Source organism: Nyctibius grandis, chromosome 5, assembly GCF_013368605.1.
Source record: "Nyctibius grandis isolate bNycGra1 chromosome 5, bNycGra1.pri, whole genome shotgun sequence".
Taxonomy (NCBI): Eukaryota; Metazoa; Chordata; class Aves; order Nyctibiiformes; family Nyctibiidae; genus Nyctibius; species Nyctibius grandis.
Genome location: NC_090662.1, coordinates 59,192,625 through 59,217,849, shown reverse-complemented (window position 1 = coordinate 59,217,849; position 25,225 = coordinate 59,192,625). Strand labels below are relative to the sequence as shown.

The 25,225-nt window shown below is 49.9% G+C and overlaps 1 protein-coding gene across 1 annotated transcript; it reads left to right on the top strand.

Moving 5' to 3' along the window:
• Positions 1–227: 227 nt before the first annotated feature.
• On the top strand, positions 228–23,679 carry SREBF2 (sterol regulatory element binding transcription factor 2). Its single transcript, XM_068400518.1, has 19 exons — positions 228–379; positions 4,854–5,228; positions 6,152–6,333; positions 7,551–7,691; positions 9,504–9,725; positions 10,857–10,971; positions 11,180–11,361; positions 12,137–12,329; positions 13,333–13,514; positions 14,198–14,471; positions 15,448–15,617; positions 15,829–15,997; positions 16,619–16,739; positions 18,284–18,393; positions 19,703–19,835; positions 20,381–20,549; positions 21,756–21,941; positions 22,567–22,678; positions 23,349–23,679. Exons 1-19 carry the CDS (start codon positions 298–300, stop codon positions 23,567–23,569), a joined length of 3,339 nt encoding a protein of 1,112 aa, XP_068256619.1. The 5' UTR covers positions 228–297; the 3' UTR covers positions 23,570–23,679.
• The last annotated feature ends 1,546 nt before the right edge of the window (positions 23,680–25,225 follow it).

Here is a 25,225-nt window from a genome sequence, read left to right as displayed (position 1 = left end):
GGCGGCCTATGCTAATACCAGCTGCTGATCGCTGACGCGCCATCACACCACGCGCCGTCGCTGCCGCCGATTGGCCGGCGACGACCTGGTCTCATTGACAAACAAACCGCGGGGGGCGCGCGCGCCGCTGCCGTGGCGCCGGCAGGTGGAGGGAGAGGGGGCGGGGCTGCCGGCCGGCCGGGGCGGCCCAAGATGGCGCGGGGTCGGCGGCGCTCGCCGGCAGCCTCCGCTTGAGCGCCCGGGGCGGCGGCGGCGGTTCATGCGCCGGTGCGGCCGGCCGCGGCGGGTCCCTGCGCGATGGAGGGCGGCGAGCTGGGCGTGGAGAACATGGAGAGCCTGACCGAGCTGGGCGACGAGCTCACCCTGGGCGACATCGACGGTGGGCGCCGCGGAAAGGAGACGCGGGGGGATGGGGGGGCAGGCGGCGTGCGTGGGCTCCCCCACGCGGGGTGGGGGGAGCTCATGCCTCCCCGCGGGCCCGGGGCTGCCCGTGCCGCCCGGGGGTAGGGTGTGTGGGTGGGGTGGTTCTTGGGTGTCGCTGCGTGGGTTGTCCGTGTCCCCCCAAACCGGAGTGGGGAGCTTCCAGCACGCGTGGGGGGGTGAGCGGGGAGTCCCCCGTCCCGCGTGGGTAAAGGCGGGGGTGCAGGGCCCGTCCCGCCGGGCAGCGCTCGCCTGGCCAGCGGCCACGCGTGTCTCCCCGCCGGGCGTGGGCTTCCGGTGGCCACCTCCACCCGGGGAGCGCTTCTGAGCGGCTCTCATGGGGGCTGAGCCCACACGGGGTGGGGGTCGAGGTGGGAACCGCAGGAAACCGTGTGGGGGCCCGAGTCCCTGCAGCCGCCGAGCCCTTCCTCCCACCCGCGGCCGGCGCGGGAGAGGGTTGGGGAAAGCAATTACCTTGTCCCTCTCCTGCCTCAGACCCGAGGGGCACAGGGTGCTGCCTGGGGTTCCCCTCGTGTTTCCTCGTGGCTCTCTTAAAGTCGCTGCTAAGTGATGGAGGGAGCTGTGCCGCCACTGGTGCCCGTGGGAGGGGGCCGTGCCTCCTTGCCCTCCCCCACCGAAGCAGGTGTAACTGCTTAAATGTCCCTTTTTTTTTCTCCTTGGCATCCCTGAACTTCACCGCGTCGACGCCAGAGCTCAGACCCACGAGAAAATCCCCCTTTTCCACCGAAGCGTAGCAAAATTCTGTGAAAATGAAGCGCCCGCGTGCGACGCCTTATTCAGTGTTTCCCGAACAGCTCCTGAAAAAACATTAAAAATATAATTTCTCAATGAGCTCTGCTGTAGGCTGGGGACGGGCACCTGGCTCATCTCCCCTGCTCTGCTCAGATGTAATCCCAGAGCTCGGCTTTGTGGGGTGATGCCTGAAGCATCCTTGTTTAGCAGCTGGGAGATAAAATTAAACCAGTGCTTTTAAATTTCTAATTGCAGTTGATTTGCAGGGTAGCTAGGGGCAAAATTTATACCTCTTTTTCTTTTCTTTACCATATGTAAAGGAAGAATGTACCCTAGGAGAATGTACGGGGTTTAGTTATCACTCACGAAGTTGCCGGTGCAAACCGAAGGTGGTGTTTGCTCCTGTTTAAGCACCACGTGATGCCTTCTCAGGATCCGTACGGACGCAGAGATGAAGTTCAATTAACCCAGAGCCAGACCTGAACCTCCCTGTGCCTGGGCAGGTGTGATTCAGAGCGATGAGTAACTTACGAGAAAGAGCTTGGTCTTCCTCCCTGGCTCCCAGGGTGGATTTTCCTGGGGGCGGGGGAGGTATATGACAATCCTGCTTTTTTTTTCTGCTCTGACATGGATTCATCTCAGGGTTTGAAATTCTGCGAGGATGGTGAGAGATTCTCAGGTTGCCCAGAGAAGTTGTGGCTGCCCCTTCCCTGGCAGTGTTCAAGGCCAGGTTGGATGGGGCTTTGGGGCTTTGAGCAACCTGGTCTAGAGGAAAGGTGTCCCTGCCTGTGGCAGGGGGGTTAGAACTAGATGATCTTTAAGGTCCCTTCCAACCCAAACCATTCTGTGATTCTGTGATTGATTCTATGATTTTAATTTGGTTTTTAAGGCGGGTGTCTGCGCTTCTCTCCCGTTGAGGCTGAGGGGCCTTCACCACCTGCTGCATGGCTCTGCATTTTCCATGGTGAAGGAGGAACGATGCTGGTCCAGGGGATGTGCCGACTGCTCTGGGATGCCAGTGCTCTCCAGGGTCGTGCTCCTGGATGGGGCACAAGGCTGGGTGGGGGTCCCAGCGCTGAGCTGAAGGTGTCTGGCTCTGCCTCCTGCCCTGGCACAAGCTCCTCCGCCAGCACCTTCCAGCTGGCAGGGTAACGCCGGAGAGCGAGGTCCAAGTTGGTCGTGGGTGCGAAGCACATCTGGGTTCCGGGCGGAGGGGTTGTTTCTGTCAAGGCTGGGATCGCCGCAGCTTTCCGTTTCTCAAAGCACGTCGTCTCCAGGAGCGTGAGGGAGAGCAGCCCGTGTGCCGGCTCTAAGTCACCGCCCGGGAGAAGCAGCTGAAGCCCAGCCCTTGCCTTTCTGCCAGGTACCCGGGCGCTGGACTAAGGAAAGCAGCACAAGTCCTTGGTGGGCTCGGTTTCGTAATACCTCGTTGATAATTTTTAGCCTTGGGCTGGGCCGGGGTAGTTTTCTGCAGTAACATCTCACTCTGCGTTTGGGGCTGAGACCTCCAGCGCAGAGGGTGTGGGTGATCTGGTGACGATGGGTTTGTCACTGATCGCTGTCCTCCAAAAGCATCTGAGCTTTCTACCAGTCAATGTAGGCACTCGCTCTGTTCGCTGTGTAGACGGAGGTGTTTTAAAAGGCAAAGATTTGGAGTTTTGGATGTTGCTGTTTCTCCTGCTTTTTATTTTTCTTGTGTTGCTACTAGGAAAGCTCTTGGGTGCTGGAAAAGAGGTGGGTTCGATCCCCTGGCAGTCTAATTCTTTAAAATTAATCTTTAGACTTTTTGCATTTAGTCAAAGTTAAATCTGTGATAAAGATGTAGTTCAACTTGAGAGCAAGAGTAGTTTTTTTAATAAGATATTAAATCTACTGTGTTGAACACAATGTTCTTAAAAATACAGTACTTGAAATTTTGGCTTTTACACTGGAATTTACCCTTCCAGTGCAAATCTCGTCAGATCTATGTTTATTCCCCACTTGCAGTAGTGCTGATAGTGGAATAGCAGTGGCATCAAATGAAGAGTTTGAGAAGTATGTAGTTGGGATTATCAAGTTTAGCATGTTGAGGGTTATTGGGGATGGTCTTAGCTGCAGTCGGTTGGAGGGTGAAAAGCTGCTTAATATCCATCTCGATGTTACGCAGGAGCGTTAATCTTTAAACAGCCCTCCTTGCTCCAGTAATGGTCTGTGAAAGTTTACTGAGGCATTGCATTTAAAAAAAAAAAAAAAAAAATCTCTTTCATTCATCTAGTTAAAACCAGAGATGAAGGTTTGGTCTGGCTGGTCCCCAAGGGCGGCTGAGAAGAGGAGTAGTATCATAGAAATATCACAGAAACACGGTGAAACGTGTTAAGGGAGCAAGAAGCTTTGAGGACTATGCCTTTGCTTTCTCTCAGGAGTGTCAGATAAATTAGTTGGTTAGCGTGTGGGTGGCTTTTCAGAGAAGGAAATTAATAGCCCTTTTATTGCTGGGACAATTTCCACAGAAACGTTTTGTGAAAAGTTTGCTTCTTTGAACCCCCCCTTCATAAACCACAGTTTGTGGATGAGGGAGCTCCTGGTGTAAGGAGCCCTTTGCCACATTTTTTCCCTATAAATCAGAAATCTATTTTCTGCTTTCTAAATCTGAGTTTGTTATTTAGCTATAAACCTTCTGCTATGTTTGTGGGTCCCCTCCCTTTTTTCCTGCTTCCAGAAAACAAATGGGACTTCCTGAAAACCTTGGAAGAGCCGTTGCAGCATGGGCAAGTCCTGGGGTGGAGAAGGGCAAGTCCTGGGGTGGGGAAGGATGTCTGACTCCTTACGCCACCACCCACACACAGATCAGGGGAAGCGTTCAGGTGGTTTAAGGTGCATAATTGGATTAAATTGGATTAGACGGAGGGAAGAGGAAGCCTCGCTTATGAACAATGATCTCTTGGTTGTGAAATTTTTTCCTCTGTGGGGGAGAGCTATAGCGTTGCGGTGGGAGCCTCTTGATGTGGGCTGATTAAAATCCTGGAGAAGGTGGGGTGGAGAGAAACTGCTGTGCAGTGATTGCAGGCAGGGGATAAATAGGAAAAAAACAACAAAAAAAGTTATTCTGGTAGTTTAAACACACGCGTGGGTTTCTCCTGCTACAGTTCTATACAGCATTGTTTCGTTTAGTGTTTTTTCCCCAATTTCCGATACACTTGAAAGTAAAACAAAGTTAAGATGAATTCTTATCCCATTTCTTCATTTTCCAGATACTCAGTGGGGCAAGGGGGATAGGAGGCTTGAAAGCACCCTAAAAGTTGGGTGGGAGAACGGTTAGCGCTGGAGTTGCAGAGGTGCTTGGTTTCTTCCATCTGCGAGGGCTGGATTCGAGCAGCGATGGAACAAGACTATAATTTAATTTTAAATGTATTGGAGGTGGCTTTAAGTTCTAGTCTTTGCTTGGAACCTGGAGTCTGAGAAGGTGGTGTAGGAGAGTCCGGCCTTTCCCCTTGCACAGCAGTGGCAGTGTCCTGCCGCTGGCCACTTCTTGGTTTCTCTCTGGAGATGATGGGTTGGTGTGATACGTTCTCCACAGGTTTTGAGGGACCCAGAGCTCCCTTCTGTGCATGCACGCCAGCATTCGAGTCCTGACCTGATGACGGGTATCAAAGTGTATGGGCAATAAAATAGCATTGAATGTTTTTTCTTCTCTTTTACAGAGATGCTACAGTTTGTCAGTAACCAGGCAGGGGACTTCCCAGATCTGTTTTCAGATCACTTGTGTGGCACCTTCCAGGGCAGCAGCAGCGGTGGGACCCTGGAGCCGCAGTTGCAGCGGCAGTACAGCCAGGTGCAGCTCCAGCCCTTCCCACCGCCCCCTGGCTCCCCCCAGCTCCAGAGCCTGCCAGTCAAAGCGGCGCAGGCAGCACCTCCGGCTGCTCCACGATCGGCACCTCTCCTTCAGCCCCGGCCCCCGCTCCAGCCTCAGCTCCAGCAGCAAGCCGTGATGATTACGCCGACATTCAGCTCTGCTCCCCAGACCAGGATTATCCAGCAGCCAGTCATCTACCAGAACGCAGCCACGAGTTTCCAAGGTAGCGGATGGGGTGCTCAGGCTAGAGGTGTGCCTGGTGCTCTTGCTGTTTCAGGGTGCTCAGGCTATGGGTGTGCCTGCTGCGCTCGTGATGAATGGTCTTGGTGTTCAAACTCCAAAAATATCCTCAGCCACCACAAACCTGACGATTCTTTTCTGGTGATGCTGCCTGTAGGGCATCCATTCTCCTGCCTATGTGGATTTGGAGTTGGAGGAGTGTGAGAAACCGTCATAAATGAGATCTTAAGTCTTCATGTGACGTCTTGCAATAGCTGTCTTGCTGCTCTCCTCTGTTATGGCCTTCTCTCCTATGGCTCTTGGGAGGCTTGAGAAAAGTGTGTCTAAAAAAAATGTCGGTACTGCTGGGTGCAAGAGGCAGATCGAGTCCTGAAGCTCCAGTCTGTCCCATGTGGCAGTCCGGAATGAAGGCACGTTTTAGCTACCGAAGTCTTGAGGGCAATACTTGCATTGAGCAGAGACACTTGTAGGGATATTTAGCAGTGACCAAGTCTTCCTTTGTGTTTGTGAATGCCAGTTGTCTTGATCCTCTTCAGTAGGTTGATTCTTTACATGATAAATAGGATCCTAGGGTCCACCAAGATCAGCAGGAGTGGGCAAGTGCTTGTTGGTTGTACTGTGTAATGGCACTGAAGTAATGAGTCCTGTGCTATCAGACCAGAGGGTTTTGACTTTATTTTCCCTTAGCTGATGCTCTGTGCCTCCTGGAAAGCTGCTATTCTAGATGCAGTGTCCTCTTGCAGGAGGCACCAACAGAGCTGGAAGCTTCCCAGCATGTGGGATGTGTTAGCTGAAGGCTGCATACCAAAAAGCTCTGGGAAGAGGAGTGAAGCTAGGAGTGTTTGTGGGCTCCAGAAGGGAAACCTGTGTCTCTGAACTATTCCTGACATCTCTTCTGCTTTTCAGTTCTCCAGCCTCAAGTCCAGAGCCTGGTGACATCCTCCCAGGTTCAGCCGGTTACCATTCAGCAGCAAGTGCAGACTGTGCAGGCCCAGCGAGTGCTAACGCAGGCTGCCAACGGCACCATCCAGACGTTAACACCAGCCACAGTCCAGACGGTCGCTGCACCACAGGTCCAGCAAGTTCCAGTAAGTAAAAATGCAGAGCCATACAGGGATCCAGCAGAAGAAGAAATTGCTTTTGCTGGTCTGGTGTCCTGGCTTGCCGGGGGAGAGGTGATGAAGCTTGTGGGGCTGGTGGTCCTGGCTAGGGTTGCTTTTGCATGAACGTTTTTATGTGTGAGAGGTATTTTTAGCCAGCCTGTGGTTCAGGAGTGTTTTATTTCATGGAAGTCATGTGTGAGAGTCCCTGTTGTGAGCTGTGATGTGACTTCAAGTAGTGGGCAACGTTCAGAAACTGTTTTCACTAAAACACCTGCATAACTAAACTTGGTCTAAAATGTTTTTGTAACTTCATGCTGCCAAACCAAATGGAAAACCTTACTTGAACAATCTTTCTTTGACTTTTTCTTACTTCTTTGCAAGTCCACCACTTCTACCATGTCTTATAAGGGCCAGCTGATACAGGAATGTTTTCTTCCAATTCTTCTGCCACAGTTTCTTTGATCTTTTTGCTGCTACAGTGTCATGAGATTTTTGTTTTGAAATATACATATGAGAGTTAAAAAGTCTTGTGTTTCTTTGTATTGGAAAAAAACATGGCTAGGGTACACCCTTAGTATGATAAAGTTGCTCTGGTTCAATTTTACTGTGCCATCTATAGTATTCTCTGTATTTAAGAGTCAATGAGGTATTTGAACAAGTAAGAGTGAGTTGTGTTATGGCAAAATAACTTACTGTTGGTTTTGGTCTGCTTGACATTCATGGTACACATCCTCTCAGTGAAATCAGAGCGGGGAGAAGCTACTACAGCTATTTTGGAACGTGCTGTAGCCAAAGCAGGCTGTTCTAGCCATGTTGGACTCTTGAGTACTCAGCCAGTTACTGTAAAGAGCTAATTATAGATGTAACAGGAGAGGGGAAGGGAGCTTTTCCGTCAACTCTTTTGTGTTTTTACATCCTCGTTTACTTCTGGTGACTTATTTGAAAACCAACGTCCTGGTGGTTCCTCTGCTCCCCTCCCACCAGTGCTGTTTAGACTGTCTCACAGTCAGAGTTTGTATCAGGGGATGACAAAAACCATCCAGGTGATGCAGGGCGCAAGGTGAAAGAAATAATGGCCCTGCTCTTTTGCCGACCACTGAGATGCAAAGTTACTACTCTGTCATCGCATAAGTCTGGCTGCTGAGATTAGCAGAGAACTATGTGCATACTCTCCCCTTCACCTGTAACTTTTTTCAACCTAGGTTCTGGTCCAACCTCAGATCATAAAAACGGACTCCCTTGTCTTGACAACCCTGAAAGCGGACGGTAATCCCGTCGTGGCCGCGGTACAGAACCCAGCGCTGACAGCACTCACCGCTCCCATTCAGACCACAGCTCTGCAGGTACCGTATGGGTGATGTTCTTCCTTCCCTCTCCTCACTGACGTCCTTTCCTCTTAACGCCAGGAAGAGATTTGGGCTTTAGTATTCTGCAGTGATGCAAACGGGAGGGATTTTGAGGGCTGCTCTAGACACATCCAGAGTGAGTAATACCCTGTTTCTGCCAAGGCTAAACACAGATTGTACTTTTTTGGCAGCCTCCCATGGCCAGTAAGCAAAGACCAAGGGCACGTTTCTGTTTACCGTTTTCTGGTATTACAAGGAGAGAAATACGACCTAAAAATCCCATCCAGTTTTTAACCTCTGGAAGATACTTGAAACTGAAAGCTAACTCACTCAATAGCTGGGGAACTTTCTTTTTGCCCTCAGTAGTGTCTAATAGCTGTATGTTGAATGTGAAAACTAATTAAGTTACTTTTCAGAGGGCATTTGCAGTGAGGATTCAGTACAATCATTGGAGATGGCAGCTGTGCTTCATGGCCCCCACTTCTTATCAACTCTGAGAGACTTGTGCCCCCAAAGATGCATTTATTATGATCTTGTACATTCTGAACAGATATCTCTGTTCAAATATTTACTGGGGGAGATACTCACAAGTCTGGACTTAAGTTTTGACTTCTTTTGCATAGCATGGCAGGCTTCTTATGTACTTGTTAGCAGCCAGGCTAAAATCTTCAATTAACCTGCTTGCTTTTAGGTGACATTTGTATACAGAGCTGGGGCTTATATGATTGTGTCTGTCTGAGACACAATCCGTAAAGCTTTTTGAACACATTGAAATTTGGTGGAAATTAGGCAAGGAAAGGTGTAGGACTTAAATTCACTTATTTGTTAAGTTCCAGCTTGAAATAAAACTAAATTAATTTCTGATATCCAAATTAGAAGGCTATTTCAGAGTCAAAATTGTTCCTGAAGTTGCTCACGACTGGTTTATTCTCTTTTGTGTCAGTCTGTCTTTTGACAGAAATAACTCTTCCTCTCCATAACCACTTCCCTCATCCTTGGTGTACTTCAGAGAATGTGTGTGCCCTTCTCAATCTTGTTTTGCTGGGTTAAGCAGTCTAAACTTTCTTTACTCCAACTGTCCTAGAAGCCCCTCTGTGCAACTGTCCTGGTGGGATTCATCATCTTTTATCTCAGTGTACATACTGCTTTAGTTTGGTGTCGATGGTCTGTCCTACATCTAGATGTCCGAGTTTGAGCTTTTCACACCAGTGTATATCACTCACTGCCTTAGTTCCTCATCTTAAGGCATTTTTATAGCTTATGGATCTATTGTTTTCCATTTAATTGGATTCAAATCAACTGCATTGCTCAAGCCAAGGTTTGTTTTTCCATAGTTGGGTCCTTTCTAACATTGCCTTTACCAGTTTAGAAGGAGCATTGCCTGTTGCTGATTTGATGGCTTTATTGCCCACAGAAAAGGTGGATTTGGTCATTTGGGGTGTAAGGATTGTAGGAGCAAGGAGGAGCCTTGGTCCATTTCTCTATTTAGTGGGTGAACAGAGCATGGTATTGGTGGAAGAGTGTTGATGCTTTTGGAGAGCAAGAGGTGTTCTTACTCCACAGTGACCAGGGTGGGAGGCAGAGTGGCAGATTTTTCCTGTGCTGCTGTGGCAATGCTCTTGCCAGCTAAGGAAGACGAGAGGAAATTGGCATATTCTTCTTTCCTGAGCTGTACAAACTTTTCCTGATTCTTCTTTTGTTTATTCCTTTTTCTTTTGCTGTCATAAATCTTGTCTAAATTGGCTGATTCCTCATGGAATCACTTGTTAACAAGTGATAACACACACTTGTTACGCATGGTGTTTGTAGACCCTCGTTGGGAGCAACGGGACCATTTTGACCACAATGCCGGTGATGGTGGGACAAGAAAAGGTGCCTATCAAACAAGTTCCTGGAGGTGTCAAGCAACCAGAACCTCCTAAAGAAGGAGAGAGGAAAACAACTCACAACATCATTGAAAAACGTTACCGGTCATCCATAAATGACAAGATCATTGAGCTGAAGGACCTTGTCATGGGTACAGATGCCAAGGTAAAGATGTGCAAATATAGTGTCATAAATACTTTGTCTTCAGGTGCTTGTTGCTCTACCAAATGAAGCAGTTGGGTACATGTGACTGTTAGTAGTATGCACACATGTATTGGGATAAGACTGGTGAGAAACACTTGTGTGATGGAAAGCTTGATAATTGTATTCAGGAAGGATCACCTGTAAAATGTTTATTTTACTATGCTAGTGGTACTGTTTCTTGAAAAAAAGCTCTACCTTATGTGTTTGTTCTTATGTTAGGCCTAACTTAAATAGGCCCTCTAGGTAGAATATCCAAGTGGATATTTTGATAACTCTGCCAAACCAGAGCTTGCTTAATTTAAGTTTCCTTTTCCGTGTGACTGCAGTAGGGACAAGAGTTTACAGAGTGTTCCAGTTTGTTTCTTTTAGATACTGAGTTGTAAAAACTCTTGCTTGCTCAAATATTAGAAGCCGCCTTGCACCATATATGCAGGGTTGTCCTATTCACTTGACCTCATGCTGGCAGAGCAGGGACTAGTGTTCTTGATACCTTGCATGGTCTCTGTACAACTACGTGCACTAGTGAAGTCGCCTCCTGTTACTGGGTAGAATTGGAAGTTTACATTTTAAACACATTGGTAATGTGCAGTGGCTTCATAGTTCCTTGAGCTTGTGTTTACAAGCTAAACTTGTCCGCTGCTGCTGGAAGCAAGTATTTTCATGGGGGTGGCCAAGGGAGTGAGGCAAGAACTGCTTATTTCAGAATTAAACAGTGAGCAATGGTTAACAGACAGCAGCTTGTTCCATCCCAGAAGAGAGCTGCTTCATTTCAAAACTATGGTACTTTCAAAGGACTATTTCTGGCTGAAACCTAGATGTGAACTCTGTTGTAATTTGGATGTTAATCTGTTTCCATTGTACTATTTTTATAAGATCTTTGAGAGACTCCAGTCCTTGTGCGTCTTTCCAACTCTGATACCTTGCCCACAGAGTGTGCTCCACTATTAGTTTCTTTGCAGCTGCTGAGTGGTCCTTTACACCCTTTTCTTTCTGTCACCACACGATACAAAGGGTTGTGGTATCCCTACAAGCAGGAGTGACCCTTGACACTCTTCATATAAACTGCTTTCTTTACGTCTTAATTCCTTGTAGATGCACAAGTCTGGAGTCCTGAGAAAAGCCATTGACTACATTAAATACCTACAGCAGGCCAACCATAAGCTGAGGCAGGAGAACATGGTTCTGAAGCTGGCTAACCAAAAAAACAGTAAGTTGTGGAGGCTGTGTGGCGGGGGGAGGCAGTCAGCATGAACGTAGGATGCCTCTTGCAATTTCTTATTGTTGACAGAGGTAAAAAACATGCACGTTGCATCGATAGTGGCCAGTGTTCCTCCAGGTGGCAGAGCCAGTCTGAGTGACACTGACAGGGTGCAGGATCAAGAAACATGTACATAATGCACTCCTGATTTTTGCAGAGCTGTTGAAGGGCATTGACCTAAGCAGTCTGGTTGACAACGATGTGGATCTGAAGATAGATGACTTCAACCAGAACGTGCTGCTGATGTCTCCTCCAGCTTCTGACTCAGGATCCCAGGCTGGCTTTTCTCCTTATTCCATTGATTCAGAGCCAGGAAGCCCACTCCTTGATGATGCAAAGGTATTTGTGACTTCAGTTGTCAAATTCAAGGCATCTCTTCAGGGATACATAAGCGCCAGAATTTAAATTCTCCTAATTCTCAAGAGTGGAGGCAGCGGACATGAGGCAAGCAGATCTGTAGGGGTCAGAGATAAGGATGAGGAAGGTGCATGGGTGTGTTTTATCTTTTCATAAATGATTGAGACTACTTCCTGAGCTATGTTATCTGAGCCATACCATAGCTGCTAGAACAACTATACAGCCCCTATAGAGTCTCTGTGGACTTGCAGTGCGTGTTCATGATGCAAAGAGCCTGTGGCTTTTCAGGGATATATATATGTCCCGTGAATAAAGCAGGAGAACTTGGAAGTGGATGATGACATCAGCTGTGGCTAATGAGACCGTAAGTAAGCACAGTAACAGAAAGCTGTTAGCTGTCTTCAGCTGATGGATTTGTTTTGTGGATATCCCAGAAGTGGGTCTTCTGGGAGATCCTCAAAACCGTCAGGGCAGCAAAGGTTAATCCTAGCCTAAACCAGGGATCCAGTTAATGATAATTGAAATGACTGGGGGCAGAGGAAGGTGAAGGCACTCAAATACTTCAGCCTTATCTTACTAAGCTAGGGAAAGCTTTAGTGGAGTTCTTGCTGATCTTGATCATAAAAGCAAATTTTAAAACATGTTCTGTTTCTCCTTCTTTCCTACCCCTCCCTTGCCATAAGCATTTTTTGTTCTACAGAATGGTAGGCAGTTTTTTTCTCCTCTTACTTTTCTCTCCGCTCCTATTCCTTTGAAGGTTAAAGATGAGCCTGACTCTCCTCCTGTGGCCCTTGGTATGGTGGATCGCTCTCGAATACTCCTCTGTGCTGTCACATTCCTTTGCCTTTCCTTCAATCCTCTGACATCCCTCCTGGATGCCCGAGGAACCTCGGAGTCTGACAGCCTCGTGCACCACGGCTCTGGCAGGAATGTGCTGACAGTTGAGTCAGGTAATGAATTAGAATAGCTTGGACCACAGAAAAAAGTGACCAGGCTTACATGGTCTCCCTAAAGACCATCTCCAGCTGTGGTGGCTGCAGGTCACGAGGTGGACTGTCGGTGTGATTCAGTAGGATGGTTTTGTGTGTTCGGGGAGTTGTACGACCTTTATGTAATGGTTGGGGAAGGGCAGTAAGTGCAGGGCTGGGCATCAGAGGAGAGCCAGCTGAGAGTACTTGGACATGGTTCCAGTTTGTGTCCACATCCAGTGTTCTGGCACAAAACCCGCCGTTGCTCAGCGTGGTGAGGTAGAGGGGGCACCTGTTTGTAGCCCAGCAGCCTGGGCTCTCGGGATAGACCCTTGAAAAGTAGTTCAGGGTAAGGGGCATCCTCCTGACCTCACCAGCCTTTGAGGCATATTCACTTTATATCTGTTTTTAAGGTAACTGACTGATGTTTGTAACTTAATATAAAGTAATAGGTGGAGAATTACTTCAAAAACACAGTTGCTATAGGGTCTTGCAACTGGCTTGTTCAAGACACTTATTCCATAACATTCATAGTTTAGAGTACAGCAGCTTAGGGGAGCGCGGGGGATTCTGTGGGCACACTGTCATTTCCCTGACTGGTAAATATGCTTCTTTGGTGTCACTTTGTAAACTTTATTAAGACCAGAAAATGACACTGAAGTATAGAGTACCCATGGAATGTATCTGATTGATAGAAAAATCAGAATACAAGGTGCTCTAGGAAAACTAAGTACTGACTCAGTTTTTTATGAATCAGTCTTGTAAAAGTAACTATTTTTGTTTGGTTGGGAATGTTGTGGCTTGGAGTTTGGATGAAGAGCTGTTGATACAGGTGTTACCTGATTAAAATGCAGTCTTTGCAAAAGTTGATACCATGTGTGGCAAGCGTAGCAAGACATCCTTCTGGATTTGTGCTCATCCTGTTGCTGGGCTTTCAGTGTCCAGATTAACTTTTCTAACTTTCCTTCTGGGACATCCGTTGCAGATGCAGGTGGCTGGTTCGGCTGGATGATGCCCACGCTGATCCTGTGGCTCGTGAATGGAGTGATTGTACTGAGTGTGTTCATTAAGCTCCTTGTGCACGGAGAGCCAGTGACCCGGCTGCATTCAAGGTCATCGGTCACATTCTGGAGGCATCGCAAGCAAGCCGACCTGGATTTGGCACGGGTAAAGTTGACTTGTTGTTTTGCATCAAACGCATCTTCTAGGAGAGGGTGTGGGTAAATGTGGCCTAGCAAGGCAGTGGCTTGGCACTTGACAAGTGTGGTATTCCTCAAGTGGATTATCCTGTCCGAGTTCAGAGAAGCTGGTGCTGTGCTGTCTTCAGCAGATCACTGTCTTTCCTCAGCCTAAATTAGTGAGGCATGGATGTCAGCATTGGAAGAGACTCCTAACTTCTGTCCTTGTTCGTTGCTGCTGCATCTTGTAACAGTCTTTGGCAGCAAGGTCTTGGTTTCTGTCCAGAATCTGGCCTCTGCTGTATCTGTTTGTCTGCTGTCCTCTAGCCTCTTGGAAGTCTTCTCCATTATTGAGGCAACATTTGGCTTTTGTTATGGGCATCCTGAAACTTTCATGTTGTTTGAGAAGGCAGGAAGCCACTTTCACCTAGTGCTGATGCGTCTCACAGGCAGTGCAGGATCAGAGTCATGTGTGCAAAGATATATGTAGGGCCAGATTTGAAGATGGTGTAAATTGCTTTCGTGTTTACTGGGGCTATGTTGACTTCCCTCAATTAAACATCTTGTCCTAGTTTGCACATCAGTTTGTCTTGCTCCCAATGCCAAGGAGGTCCCAAAGTGTCTCTGTGATGGTGCTTTTTGTTGTTGAACCTCTTGTCGTGTTGTTTGCAGGGGGATTTTGCTGCAGCTGCATCAAACTTGCAGACTTGCCTGTCGGTTCTCGGCCGAGCGCTGCCAGCTTCCCGCCTGGACTTGGCCTGCAGCCTGTCCTGGAACGTGATCCGCTATAGCCTGCAGAAGCTGGCACTGGTGCGATGGCTGCTGAAGAGGACTTCTCATCAGTGGCGGGCGAGAGAGGCCACGGCAGGCTTTGAGGACGAGGCCAAGACCAGTGCTCGGGATGCGGCTTTAGCGTATCACAAGCTCCATCAGCTCCACATAACAGGTAGGAACGGTGGCGGCTGATCTGCTGTCCTCATTTTGCCAAATGAAGAGGCTCGGAGCTGGTCCTGGGGGTACTGGGAGAGTGCTATGGTCTCCCTCCTCTGGGAGAGCTGCTGTTGGAAATCAGCCTGATGGATTTCAGGAGCCACTTACTAAAAATGACAGGTTCATGCAGTGAAAAGGCTCTGTAAGGAAGGCTGAAGGAACAGCAGTGTCTTGAGTTGTGTTCCCGAGTCTGCAGAGGTGTCTGAGAGTCCTTACCAAGCAGCAGTTGATTGAGTGCAGTCACTTTTTGCTGCTGTTAAGGGCTTGTTTCATCCCTATCACTTGGGAATGTGATGTGGAAGCAGGGGCTGGGGTTAATTGCTGGAAGAATTTGTATTTCTGAAGCTGTGTAGAGCGCAGATTGCCAGTTGGTGTTGATGTGCTTTGAAAAGCTGGGTGTGTGCACAAGTACTAAGGAAGTGCTTGAATGTTCCTTGTGAACGGTTGTTTTTGCAGTTTCCTTGGCAAACCAATTTGCAATGTTAACAAGCTATGAACACATCAGAAATCCAAGCTAAACTTCCTTCTGCCTAATCATGCTGTGTGAATTGAGCCATGACACTGGGGATAAGTTCTTGTCCTCAATGTTGTCTGTGTAGGTACAGGTGTGGATTGCAAAGGAGTTCAGTTTTAAGATAGTGATGAATATAAGCGAGACAAAATTTGCTGACGATTTTATCGTAACTGGTTTAGCTATGCAGGGCTTTCTTGCAGAAACAAAGCTGTGGATGCCAGCCTTGGTATCTGTGGAGGGAAGACTTGGTTAAAGTTGTTCTATTGCGTGCATACAAAGTAGACATATGACATTGTAAATGTCTCATGTCAACAGGTTCTCATTTGTCTTTTTAGGATAGCAGCCCTGCAAATCACACTAGTATTTAGTAGCTGGTACTACAGTGTCAAAAGTTAACCCTTTTCCTTTCCTGGTGCAGGTAAACTTCCCTCCAGCTCAGCTTACTCGGGCTTGCACATGGCCCTGTGTGCTGTAAATCTGGCCGAGTGTGCAGAAGAAAAGATCCCACCCAGCACAATGGCAGAAATCCACCTGACGGCTGCGGTTGGCTTGAAGACCCGCTGTGGAGGCAAGCTTGGCTTCCTGGCGGTGAGTTGTCGTCTCCTCTCCCACCATACCTCCAAGCAGAGCTCTAGGAAGGCCTGGAAGCTGGCATTGCCGAGGCTCAGGGCATCTGCTAGCTCTACAGATAGAATATGGCCTGCAATTGTAATGTGAGCTATAATTATGATACACCCTTTGTCCTCGGTGGTGTTTCTCCCTGGGTACTGTTCTCAGTCTTAGCCTTTTCTTTCCCCAGAGCTACTTTCTAAGCCAAGCTCAAAGCCTGTGCAGCTCGGAGCGGAGTGCCATTCCTGACTCGTTGCGTTGGCTGTGCCATCCCCTGGGACAGAAGTTTTTTGTGGAGCGAAGCTGGACAGTGAAATCTGCTGCAAAGGAGAGCCTGTACTGCACCCAAAGGAACCCTGGTGAGAGCCGCTTGTGTCCCGAGTGCGTGGCCTCCCAGCACTTCGAGCCTGGCAGTCTCTCTGCCTCTGGGACAGCAGCGGGTGTCTTGTATGAGAGCGTGCTCTCCTATGTCTGCCCTGCTTGTGGTCTTGATGGGCGAGAGGGGCTGTGGAGCTGAGACGTCTGCTCAGCCTGCAGGAGATGGCTCTCTTCCCTTTGTATACTGGGCTGTGGCATCCTACTTGTGTCTTTGTATGCTGGAACGCAACCTGGATGTGGCCCCAAATTTCTAGGGGGTGACCTTGGGGTGACCAAGGTTTATCATCCGCAAAGCAGTGTCATCACCGTTTTGCTGAGTGGCTGAAGTGCCACAGGGATGTTTGGCCAAGGGCTGCAGCTAATGGTTAATTATATAATAATAATTACAATGGCTAATAAGTAAGAGTAATGGCTAGTGAGTAAGAATGGTAATTAAAAAGGCTCTGAAACTTAGTCTTTAGAAATCTTTGCATTAATTCCTCCAGAATTTCACTCTACTGCTCTTCCTCTTGCTCCTACATTTTGATTCTTCTTTTTGCTTGTGTTGGGAGGTGGCTATCATTGTGTGCAAGTGAAATGGTTTGGTTTTTTAATTCTTCTAGCGGATCCCATTGCACAAGTTCATCAGGCATTTTGTGAGAACCTGCTAGAACGAGCGGTGGATTCACTTGTGAAGCCTCAAGCTAGGAAAGAGCTAGTGGGGCAGGAGGAGGAGGAGCCCTGGTAAGTTTGTGTGTTGTGCTGGGGACTGCTGGCTGCAGCTGCAGGCTGTGAGGTAAAGCTCATAACCATTGACTGAGAGCTCTGGGGCAAACTGAGTGGTTAGTCCTTATTAAAGACTTGAAACGACAACGTAAGTCAGACCACCACAGCTTATTAGATGAGTGAGCTCTTACCACTTCATATTAAAACCTCTGAAGCCAAAGGTGACCCCGGGTGTGGTAAGTGGTTTTGGTGTCAGCTGGCACAGTGCTGGTTGATTACTGAACTGGATGGATGGCGCTTTCTCTGCTGACAAAGTTTAATGTTCAGGAACGCTAAAATTAGTGTGTACCTGCCACTTGTATAGACCAAAACATATGACCAGGCCTATAAGAACATCAAGGTCTGGCATGTCACAGAGTGAACCCACCAGCTAGGTACGATGTACATGAGGGCGTTCTCCTAACTCAACGGAAGTGCCACGCTTACCAACAGTGAAAAATCAAACCAGTGTGTGGCAAGAGCAGGAGAGAAGATGTTGGCCGAAATTGTACTTGGCCTCTGCACGCGCTGTGACCAAATGAAAGGGATAGATAGGTGGGAATCAGAGCAGCTTTAGACTTGGCAGGAAGGGAAGCCCCAGCCTTTTCCAGCAATTCTGTGCTGTTTCCAGCTGATCTCCAGATTTGCTGGTGTCAGGCAAACGCTATGTAAATATATGGGAAGCTCTGTGAGGATCCTGTCCTCAAAAAGTGCAGGCAAAAGCCTCAAATGGGAAGATAACCCGGTTTCCCTACCTGTGTCAGGAAAACACTGCACGTTTAGTGCTTTTTTTTTTTTTCCCAACCTCACGTCTTGTTTTCTAGCATCATTGCAGAGAATGAGCAGCACTTCAGTCTCATTGCTTGCACAATGCAAATGCTTTTGTTATCAGATGCTGTTGTCTATGAGAGAAGGTAGCAGGATTTGTGTAAGTGAGGTGGATTGCCAGTATTCTTGTTGGAGTCCTGTCTTATGAGAAGGACTAGGTTTGGTAATACAGCCAGCCTCCCCTCTCCCCAGGGGTAGGAGCTCAAGATCTTCCTCTGTCCCAGGGAATTGGATCATTGCCACATCTGCTGCTTTCTCTGACCAACACTGAGAATGCATTGTCACTTGCAGTCATATATCATTGCATATATGCAAATAGTCACTTGCAGAAGTGTAGTTCAGCCTCTTTTGGAGGCAGTGATTGAAAAGGGGCCTGTAATCAACTTGTAACATATGTCATGTCCAGCATCTCTGGTAGTTGAGGTGAGGCTCCTGGGGTAGACTCTAGTTCTGTGCTGGTCTCCTCGCATGGGGAGATGTGAGGCTACTCTTCCCTGAGCGTGCCTGTGCGCTTCCGCTGTCAGGGTGGTCTTTTCAGTCCAGCAATGTTTTGTTACTTGTAGAGCTTGATCTTTCTGCTGGCTTAATGGGTCAACATTGTTTAAAAATGCCTTGTGACTGATGAGAAATGCCTTCAGGCTTTGGTATCTCCTGTTTGACAGCATAGCGAAGGTCTGCCTTGCTTCTTGTTTCAGTGAGTTCTCCTGTGCCATGGAGTACCTGAAATTGCTCAACTCTTTCTTGGACTCAATGGGAAGTGGAGCCCCACCCTTTGCCAGCAACTCTGTACTCAAGTCTGCCCTGGGTAAGTCTGGCAGAACTGAAGCTCTCCCCACTGTAGGAACTACTGCTAATACGTGTTCCCTCTCTCCCCACCACCTCTCAAACTCCAAGCAAGGAGAAATGCAGTCCTTGGAGTGAGATATGATTGCTGAGCAGCAGCACACCACAATGTGATGTATGGCAGCTCGAACTGGAAGAGGGTGGTTGGGAAGGCTCGTAAATTCAGCTGTAATGCTGGGTGCCCGGGTGGGACTGCAGTTATTTGTATTGCTGGACACGTTGCAAGCTGAACCCCGTGCCCTCACCTGAGAGCTTGCTCCTGGCAATGCAAAGTGAGAGGAAGGGTGTAGCATATAAACCAGCATAGCAGTGCTGCAGTTGAGGTATGGGAAGGTTTTTTCCACTTAATTACCTATTGCACCAAATACAGGTTGACCTCACTTTCACAGCAGCTGTCATGTATGTTCCTTAATCTCCAGAGCCCGGCAAACTCCTGCTGTAGACAAGCTCTAAGCATCTATTGGGACGCTCTTGGTTTGGTCCCTTGGTGTATATTTAGTGGAACAATGAGAGCTGTAGACTCCCTCTGAGCCATGCAATCATCTGGGGTTGGCTGGTAGCAGGCTGTTGGAGTATGCATCTTGCTTGGTGTTGGTACAGACAGCGCCTGGCAGCTCACTGGGATGCTGCTGGAGCTTTAGACAGACTGACTGTGCTGTACCTAAAACGTATAGAGCAAAGACAGAAGGAAAACTAGATACTTCATTTTCAACGGATTATTTTTTTTTATATAAAGGGAAGTCTATATTTGGGTCAATACTGTCATAAAATTTAAAAGCGGCTCAGAGTAGCAGAGCCTGTGTCCTTCGGCCCTAGGTGGGCGTTGGGAAGTTTTTGAGGGGATGTTAAATAATGGAGGAAGTGCTAGAGGGAACCTGATGTATTATTTACTAGCTTGATGGTGATTAGTGCCAAGGCACAGTATATGCAAGCAGAGTTGTTACTTGGGGGTGGTGAGTGGAGCTCCTCGTCAGGAAGAAAAACAACACATTTCTAGACAAGTAGACTGGGTAAGTTCTTGTTGACAAGATACAAACTCAGCACCCAAAATTCTATGGTCAGATGCAGGCTGTTTGCAAGTCCCTTTGTGTTCCTGCAGCACATTTCAGCATTTACCTGGACAGCTGCATTCCTATGGGATCGGTTTGGGGTCATTAGCATTGATCTTGGCAGAAGGCACCGGCAAGGGCATGTGACACCTGCCCACTTCTTCGGGCGGGAGGGAGCCGGGTGTCCTCTCCTCGGTTGCAGCTTGTGATTCTGTTTCCCAGGTCCCGATGTGGTGTGCAGATGGTGGTCAGCAGCGGTGGCTATGGCAATCGGTTGGCTCAGAGGGGACGATGCAGCTGTGAGGTCGCATTTTGCAGAAGTGGAGCGCATGCCGAAATCCCTAGAGATGTCAGAGTGCGTAGGCCTCGTACGACTTTCAAACCCCTGCTCCTTCTAAACAGGAGCAGCTCTTGCCCCAACCCCTGTCCTGTGGGCTACCCCTACCTGTGCTCTGGAGTCACATGCCACTTGTGCTCTGGGATGCCATAATGCACTGTGCTCAGAAATGGATCAAGACTTGCAGGCTGATCTTGGAACTGTGGACTGGGAAGTGTCAGAATTGCTGCTTGAGGGATGTCTTTCAGCTTTGTTCTAATTGCACAGCCTCCCGCCTTCCAAAATCAAACAACAAAACTCAAGCACTGGTGGAAAGGCTAATGTCATCATCTTGGTGCTTTTCAATTAAAGCTTCTTAGCCAGTTTCCTTCCATTTCTCTGTGCAGTCTGTGTAGGTGAGGAACAATTTCCATCTTTTTTTCTCTCTGAGAAATTATATCTCTGCTTTTGAAGATGGGAGGGTGGAAGCTGATGCTGGTCGCTGCTTGAGCTCATTTCCTGGGGCTGCCCTGTGGCAGCATGACATGATACTGCTTGAACGCAGCCCTCTTTTTCTCTCTCAGGAGTGCCCTGGTGAAAGCCACCTTCTATGTGTGTAAAGCCATGCAGGCTTCGCTGTCTGGGAAGGCAGATGGACAGCAGAGCTCCCTGAGTCACTGCGAGAGGGCCAGCAGTCACTTATGGAACAGCCTCAACATGAGCAGCGGCGTCTCCAGCACTGTCCTCAACAACGTAAGAGCTATAAGCCCTGGGATAACACATGGTCTGTCTTGGTTGTAAGGTTGGTCTTGCTGCAGTTGTATCAGTTCCTATTGTGTCTGCATTCTCCATCCATCTGGTGTCTGATGGGAGTAGAGGGGAAACTTCCTCCCTTTCCTTGCAAAGGGCATTGACATCTTTCTGCCTCTGCTGTATGGAGGAGCAGAGCTGCAAGTACAACATCGTTTCCCTGGGCATGGTCTCAGATAGCTGAGCTCTCGCTTCTCTCCTGGCAATAGCCATGACCCCTTTCTGGTGCTTGGACCACTTCGAATTTGGCCCGCAAAAAGCATCCATCTCCGTTCTCCAAATGAAGTTGCTGACACCTGTAAAGCAGGATTGCATTAAGTTGAGTCTGCTCTGTTTCGGACGGCACTCACGAGTGTTTGAACCCTGTACCGCAAAAGTGGGATTGTGCTGTGCTATTCCTGAGTTTGTGTGGGGCTTGTTTCTCTTTCCAGGATTACCTAAAGCTGGAGCTTCCCCTCACAGTGTATGGGAAACGGTTCTGGTCCCTTCTGTCGCTCCTGGGTGGCAGCTGTAGTGCATTGTAGTTGCATTGCATGTTGTGGCAGTAACTGCAATGTTTCTGCAGTGCAGTACAGAGGCACTCTGCTTCTGCAGTGCGGGTATGGTCCCCTGAGAGCAACTAGGACAGCGAGCAGTGGATGCTAGAGGGCAGCAGCGGATGGGGAAAAGGGATTTGGGCAGCTGGTGTGGGCTGTGTCAAGGCTGCCTTTTCTCTGCAGGTAGCAAGGCTGTCTTTGCAGTTTCACACTAGTTAGTGCAGGTGTTTGGGCAGGAAAGCCTTTGCAGAAGGCAGGGGCGTTGCTGGGGCAATATCCCCTTGGCACGTCTTACTGGGGTGGGGTCGGGGTTGGCCCTCCTGGAGGGGACAGACGTTCCTTGGGCACAGCCTGGCGCTTGTTCCTTAGGCCGGACCTCTCAGTGCCAAGCCTCAGAGGCACCGCTTGGGCAAAAGGCGAAGTCCTGCTCCCTTTGGTGCATTGTGGTGGGGGTGGCTCGGCTGGGAGGGCCGGGGAGCCCCCCTGGGCGGGCAGGAGATGCCACAGCCACCCTCTCATGGGCTGTGTCAGCAGCTGTGTAGCAAATGGCCTGTTACTCGCCTGATGGGTTGTGTTAATCAGCGTGTGTGCCCGGGCCCCCTGGCTCTTGCAGATGATCCGGCTGCTGGCCTGTGACTTGCTGCTCTCTCTCCGCACCAGCCTGTGGCAGAAGCAGGCGAACACCAGCCAGGCCCTGGGTGAGACCTACCACGCCTCAGCCCCCGAGCTGACGGGCTTCCAGCGCGACCTTGGCAGCCTGCGCAAGCTGGCCCACGGCTTCAGGCCCGCCTATCGCAAGGTGACGGCTCGCCTCCCTGCCTCCAGCCCTTTGTGGGGGGATGATGGGGAAGCTGCGGCCCTTGGAAACATAGGGTGTACGTGGGCTTGAGTGGTGCGGGCACCTGGGACGAGATCATCTGCCACCAGCAGCCTCCAGACTTCCTCTTGGCAGGTGATGAGGGAGGGTCCCATGGGAGGCTGATGCGTGTGGGGAGGTGTCGGCCTTAGTTTCTCCCTGGAAAGCCATTGGCAGGTCTGTGTTGCCCAGCAAATACTGTGGCATCCTGTCCCTTAACGTGGCTTCAGACCGGGTCAGTCCCCCCAGGGAGTGTGGAAGGAGGCTTCCTTGGCCATGTTGCTCTCCCATTTTTCACCTGTTCCCTCCTCTCATTCCTCCCCCTTTCCAGGCCACTCACAGTTACATGTCAAAAGTTTTTTTTCCTCGTCACGATTGCCCTGACCTGCAAATTCCCCAGAGACAGGTGGGAGGATCAGGGAGGAGCAGGGAAGTGGGTCTCCCTTGTTGTCAAGGTGTCAGTGCTCCGCTCTTGAAACGTGGTGGCTGAGGGATGACGCGAGTTCGGCCGCAGCATCACCTGTGTGCCAGCCTGCCTCTCACCCCGCCGTCCTGCCTTCCCTTTCAGGTCTTCCTCCATGAGGCCACTGTGCGCCTGATGGCGGGCGCCAGCCCTACCCGCACCCACCAGCTGCTGGAGCACAGCTTGAGGCGACGCACACCCCAGAGCAGCAAGCAAGGTCGGCCCCGGGGCCCGGGCAGCAACCCATTGCCTGTGGGGCTGGGGGGTACAGCACTCAGGCAAGGTGGGGGGGCATAGCTGCAGCATCTTCGCTGTGTCTGAGGCTCGGGATAACAAGCTCCTGTCAGCCTGTGGCTCACAGCGATGCTTCTGCCACTCTCCCTACAAGCTGGCTAATGCGAGCTGCCAGCCCTGGGCTGGAGGTGCCGGCGAACAGGCTGGAAAACATTTGCCTTTGTGCAGCCACGCACGCAGAAAACTTGTCAGGCTGGAGTTCAGGGCGGTCAATGCAAAGGCAGAAGCCAGGAATCCTAAAGGGGGGAACCAAGAGATGTGGTGCTGGTTATAAAATCCCTTGGGGGTTTAAGGAAATGGGCAGATGTGTGTGCTGGTGCTGGGATGAGCCCTAGGAAGTGAAGTGAAAGGGACTGTCTCTGTAGAAGACAGGATTGCCAGTCCCTCCCTGACTCCAGCTCAGGCTGTTCTCCTCTGCTAGTCTAAAGGAGCTGCTTAGGGGTCTGCAGGGTGCCCCCCACTCTTGGTACAGCTGGGGGACACCAGCCAGAGATGCCTGTGCTAACTGGTGCCAGTTGAGGGCCCGTGTGGCAAGATTTCATTACGCAGGTGGTAGCTTCATCGTGAGCTTTCTCTCTCCGCTTTGCTCATAGGTGAGCTGGACACCCTGCCAGGGCAGAGGGAGCGAGCCACTGCCATCCTGTTGGCCTGCCGCCATCTCCCCCTCTCCTTCCTCTCCTCCCCGGGCCAGCAAGCAGTCCTGCTGGCTGAGGCCGCCCGCACCCTGGAGAAGGTGGGGGACAAGCGCTCCTGCAACGACTGCCAGCAGATGATCGTCAAGCTGAGCGGGGGCACGGCCATCGCCGCATCCTAACGCTGGCGTGTGGCCGCCTTGTGCAAAGACAGCCTGGTCAACTGTCAGCCTGGACGTCCCTTCTGGAGCTTGAAAAATGTGCTAGGTTAGGGCTGTGCGGTGGGATTGCAATGGGGTGGGAGAGGGAGGGAGGGTTTTGGGTTTGTTTTGTTTTGTTTTGTTTTTTTTACCTTGCCCCAGGTTTAGCTTGATTAGCCACCTCGCTTGTTCTCAGGTGCTACAGCAGGAATCTGTCTAGTTGTGGTTTTTGCGACTGTGCCTGGGGCTGCTGGGAAGCGCTGCCCTGACCCTGGAGCCTCCATCCTTGCTGTGGGGAGAAGCCCACAAGCCTGAGGCATAGAGAAGTGGTGCATCCCGTGTCTGTCCTCAGGGGCATCTTGTTCCCTTCCCAGCCACCTCTGCAGAAAGAAGCCTCTGGGGAGGGAGGAGGGGTCTGCTCAAGCCTTGCCCTGTGGGGCTGCTGGGGTCTGGGGCCATTCCTGAGAGAGAGGGGGAAGGCACCAGCTTCCCTTGAGCTGTGTGCCAGGAAACTGAAGCCCCCTAGACCCAACTTAGAGAGGTGCTCTGGGAGTATCGCTTGGGGCCAGTACTGCGCGGGAAATTTCTCTACAGATTTTATACAGGTTTTTTGTAGGAGTGTTTGTGGCTTTACAAAAACATAGGGAACAATGCAGCAGATTTCCCTTTCTCTCTGCTTCACACACCTCCTTCCTGTGGTCAGAGCTGCCTCTGGTTTTTGGCAGGGGATTGGGTTCATGGCAGTCTGCAACAAGCAGAGCCTCGTAGGAGGCCGGAGAGTCCCTGGTCATCTGGCGCAGGGTGGCAGCAGTGGTGGACGTGCAGCGCCCTGCACTTGGTGTGAAGGGTGAATGCTTCTCTGGTGCCTTTTTGTTGATGCAGAAACAATTTTTAGAAACAGTTTTTTATTTTATTCAACTCCCAGTCCCAGAACTTGTCTTCAGGTGTTTCTACTTCCCTTCAACTGCTCAACAGCTCCTGAGCTCCTGCAGGGACCAAGTCTCCCAGCTCTGTCACCATCACTGTTCAAAGCAGTTTGACTTGGCAGGTGTTGAATCGCCTGTGACTTTCCAAGAGGGGGAGGCAGATCAGGGACAGGGAGGGAACGGTTTGCCCTCTTTCTCTCTGCCTTTCCTGTTGCATCTCTCCAAAGAAGTGCAAAGCGGTTGCCCTCTCACCTGTGCAAATGTGGAAGCCAGCTTTTGACGGGCAGACATCACTATTTTTCTCTGTGCATAGCCAGCGTGTGCTCCACGTCAACACCTAGAAGCGCTTACACACAAGCAGCAGCCTGATCCTATTCTGTCCCAGTCAGGCCTGTACAGTGTGGTGACTCCTGCTAAATCAGAACTGGGGCTGTTTTGCAAGAAGCTCCCACATGGATCTGGGTTTTGCAGAGGGGCTTGAGAGCTTGAGCTCCTTCCAAAATGAGGGGAAAAAGATGGGGGCTTATTGTCTCACTTTGCACGGGGTTTTTTGGCATCTGGAAGGGGGATTTCATGTGCTGCAGGAACTGAACATGAGTGATGCTAGTCCTAGAGTTGCCTGGCTTCAACAAGCTGGAAACTTGGGGCCAAGAGAACCCTTCTCCCAGCGAAGCACATTCCCAGTGACCCATAGCTGCAAACAAAAGTGTGG

Coding starts and splice junctions, on each gene's coding strand:
- SREBF2 (XM_068400518.1), top strand. CDS start 298: ATGGAGGGCGGCGAGCTGGGCGTGGAGAACATGGAGAGCCTGACCGAG. Junction 12,330..13,332: donor TGTGCTGACAGTTGAGTCAG/GTAATGAATTAG, acceptor CATCCGTTGCAG/ATGCAGGTGGCTGGTTCGGC. Junction 21,942..22,566: donor TCAGGCCCGCCTATCGCAAG/GTGACGGCTCGC, acceptor CTTCCCTTTCAG/GTCTTCCTCCATGAGGCCAC.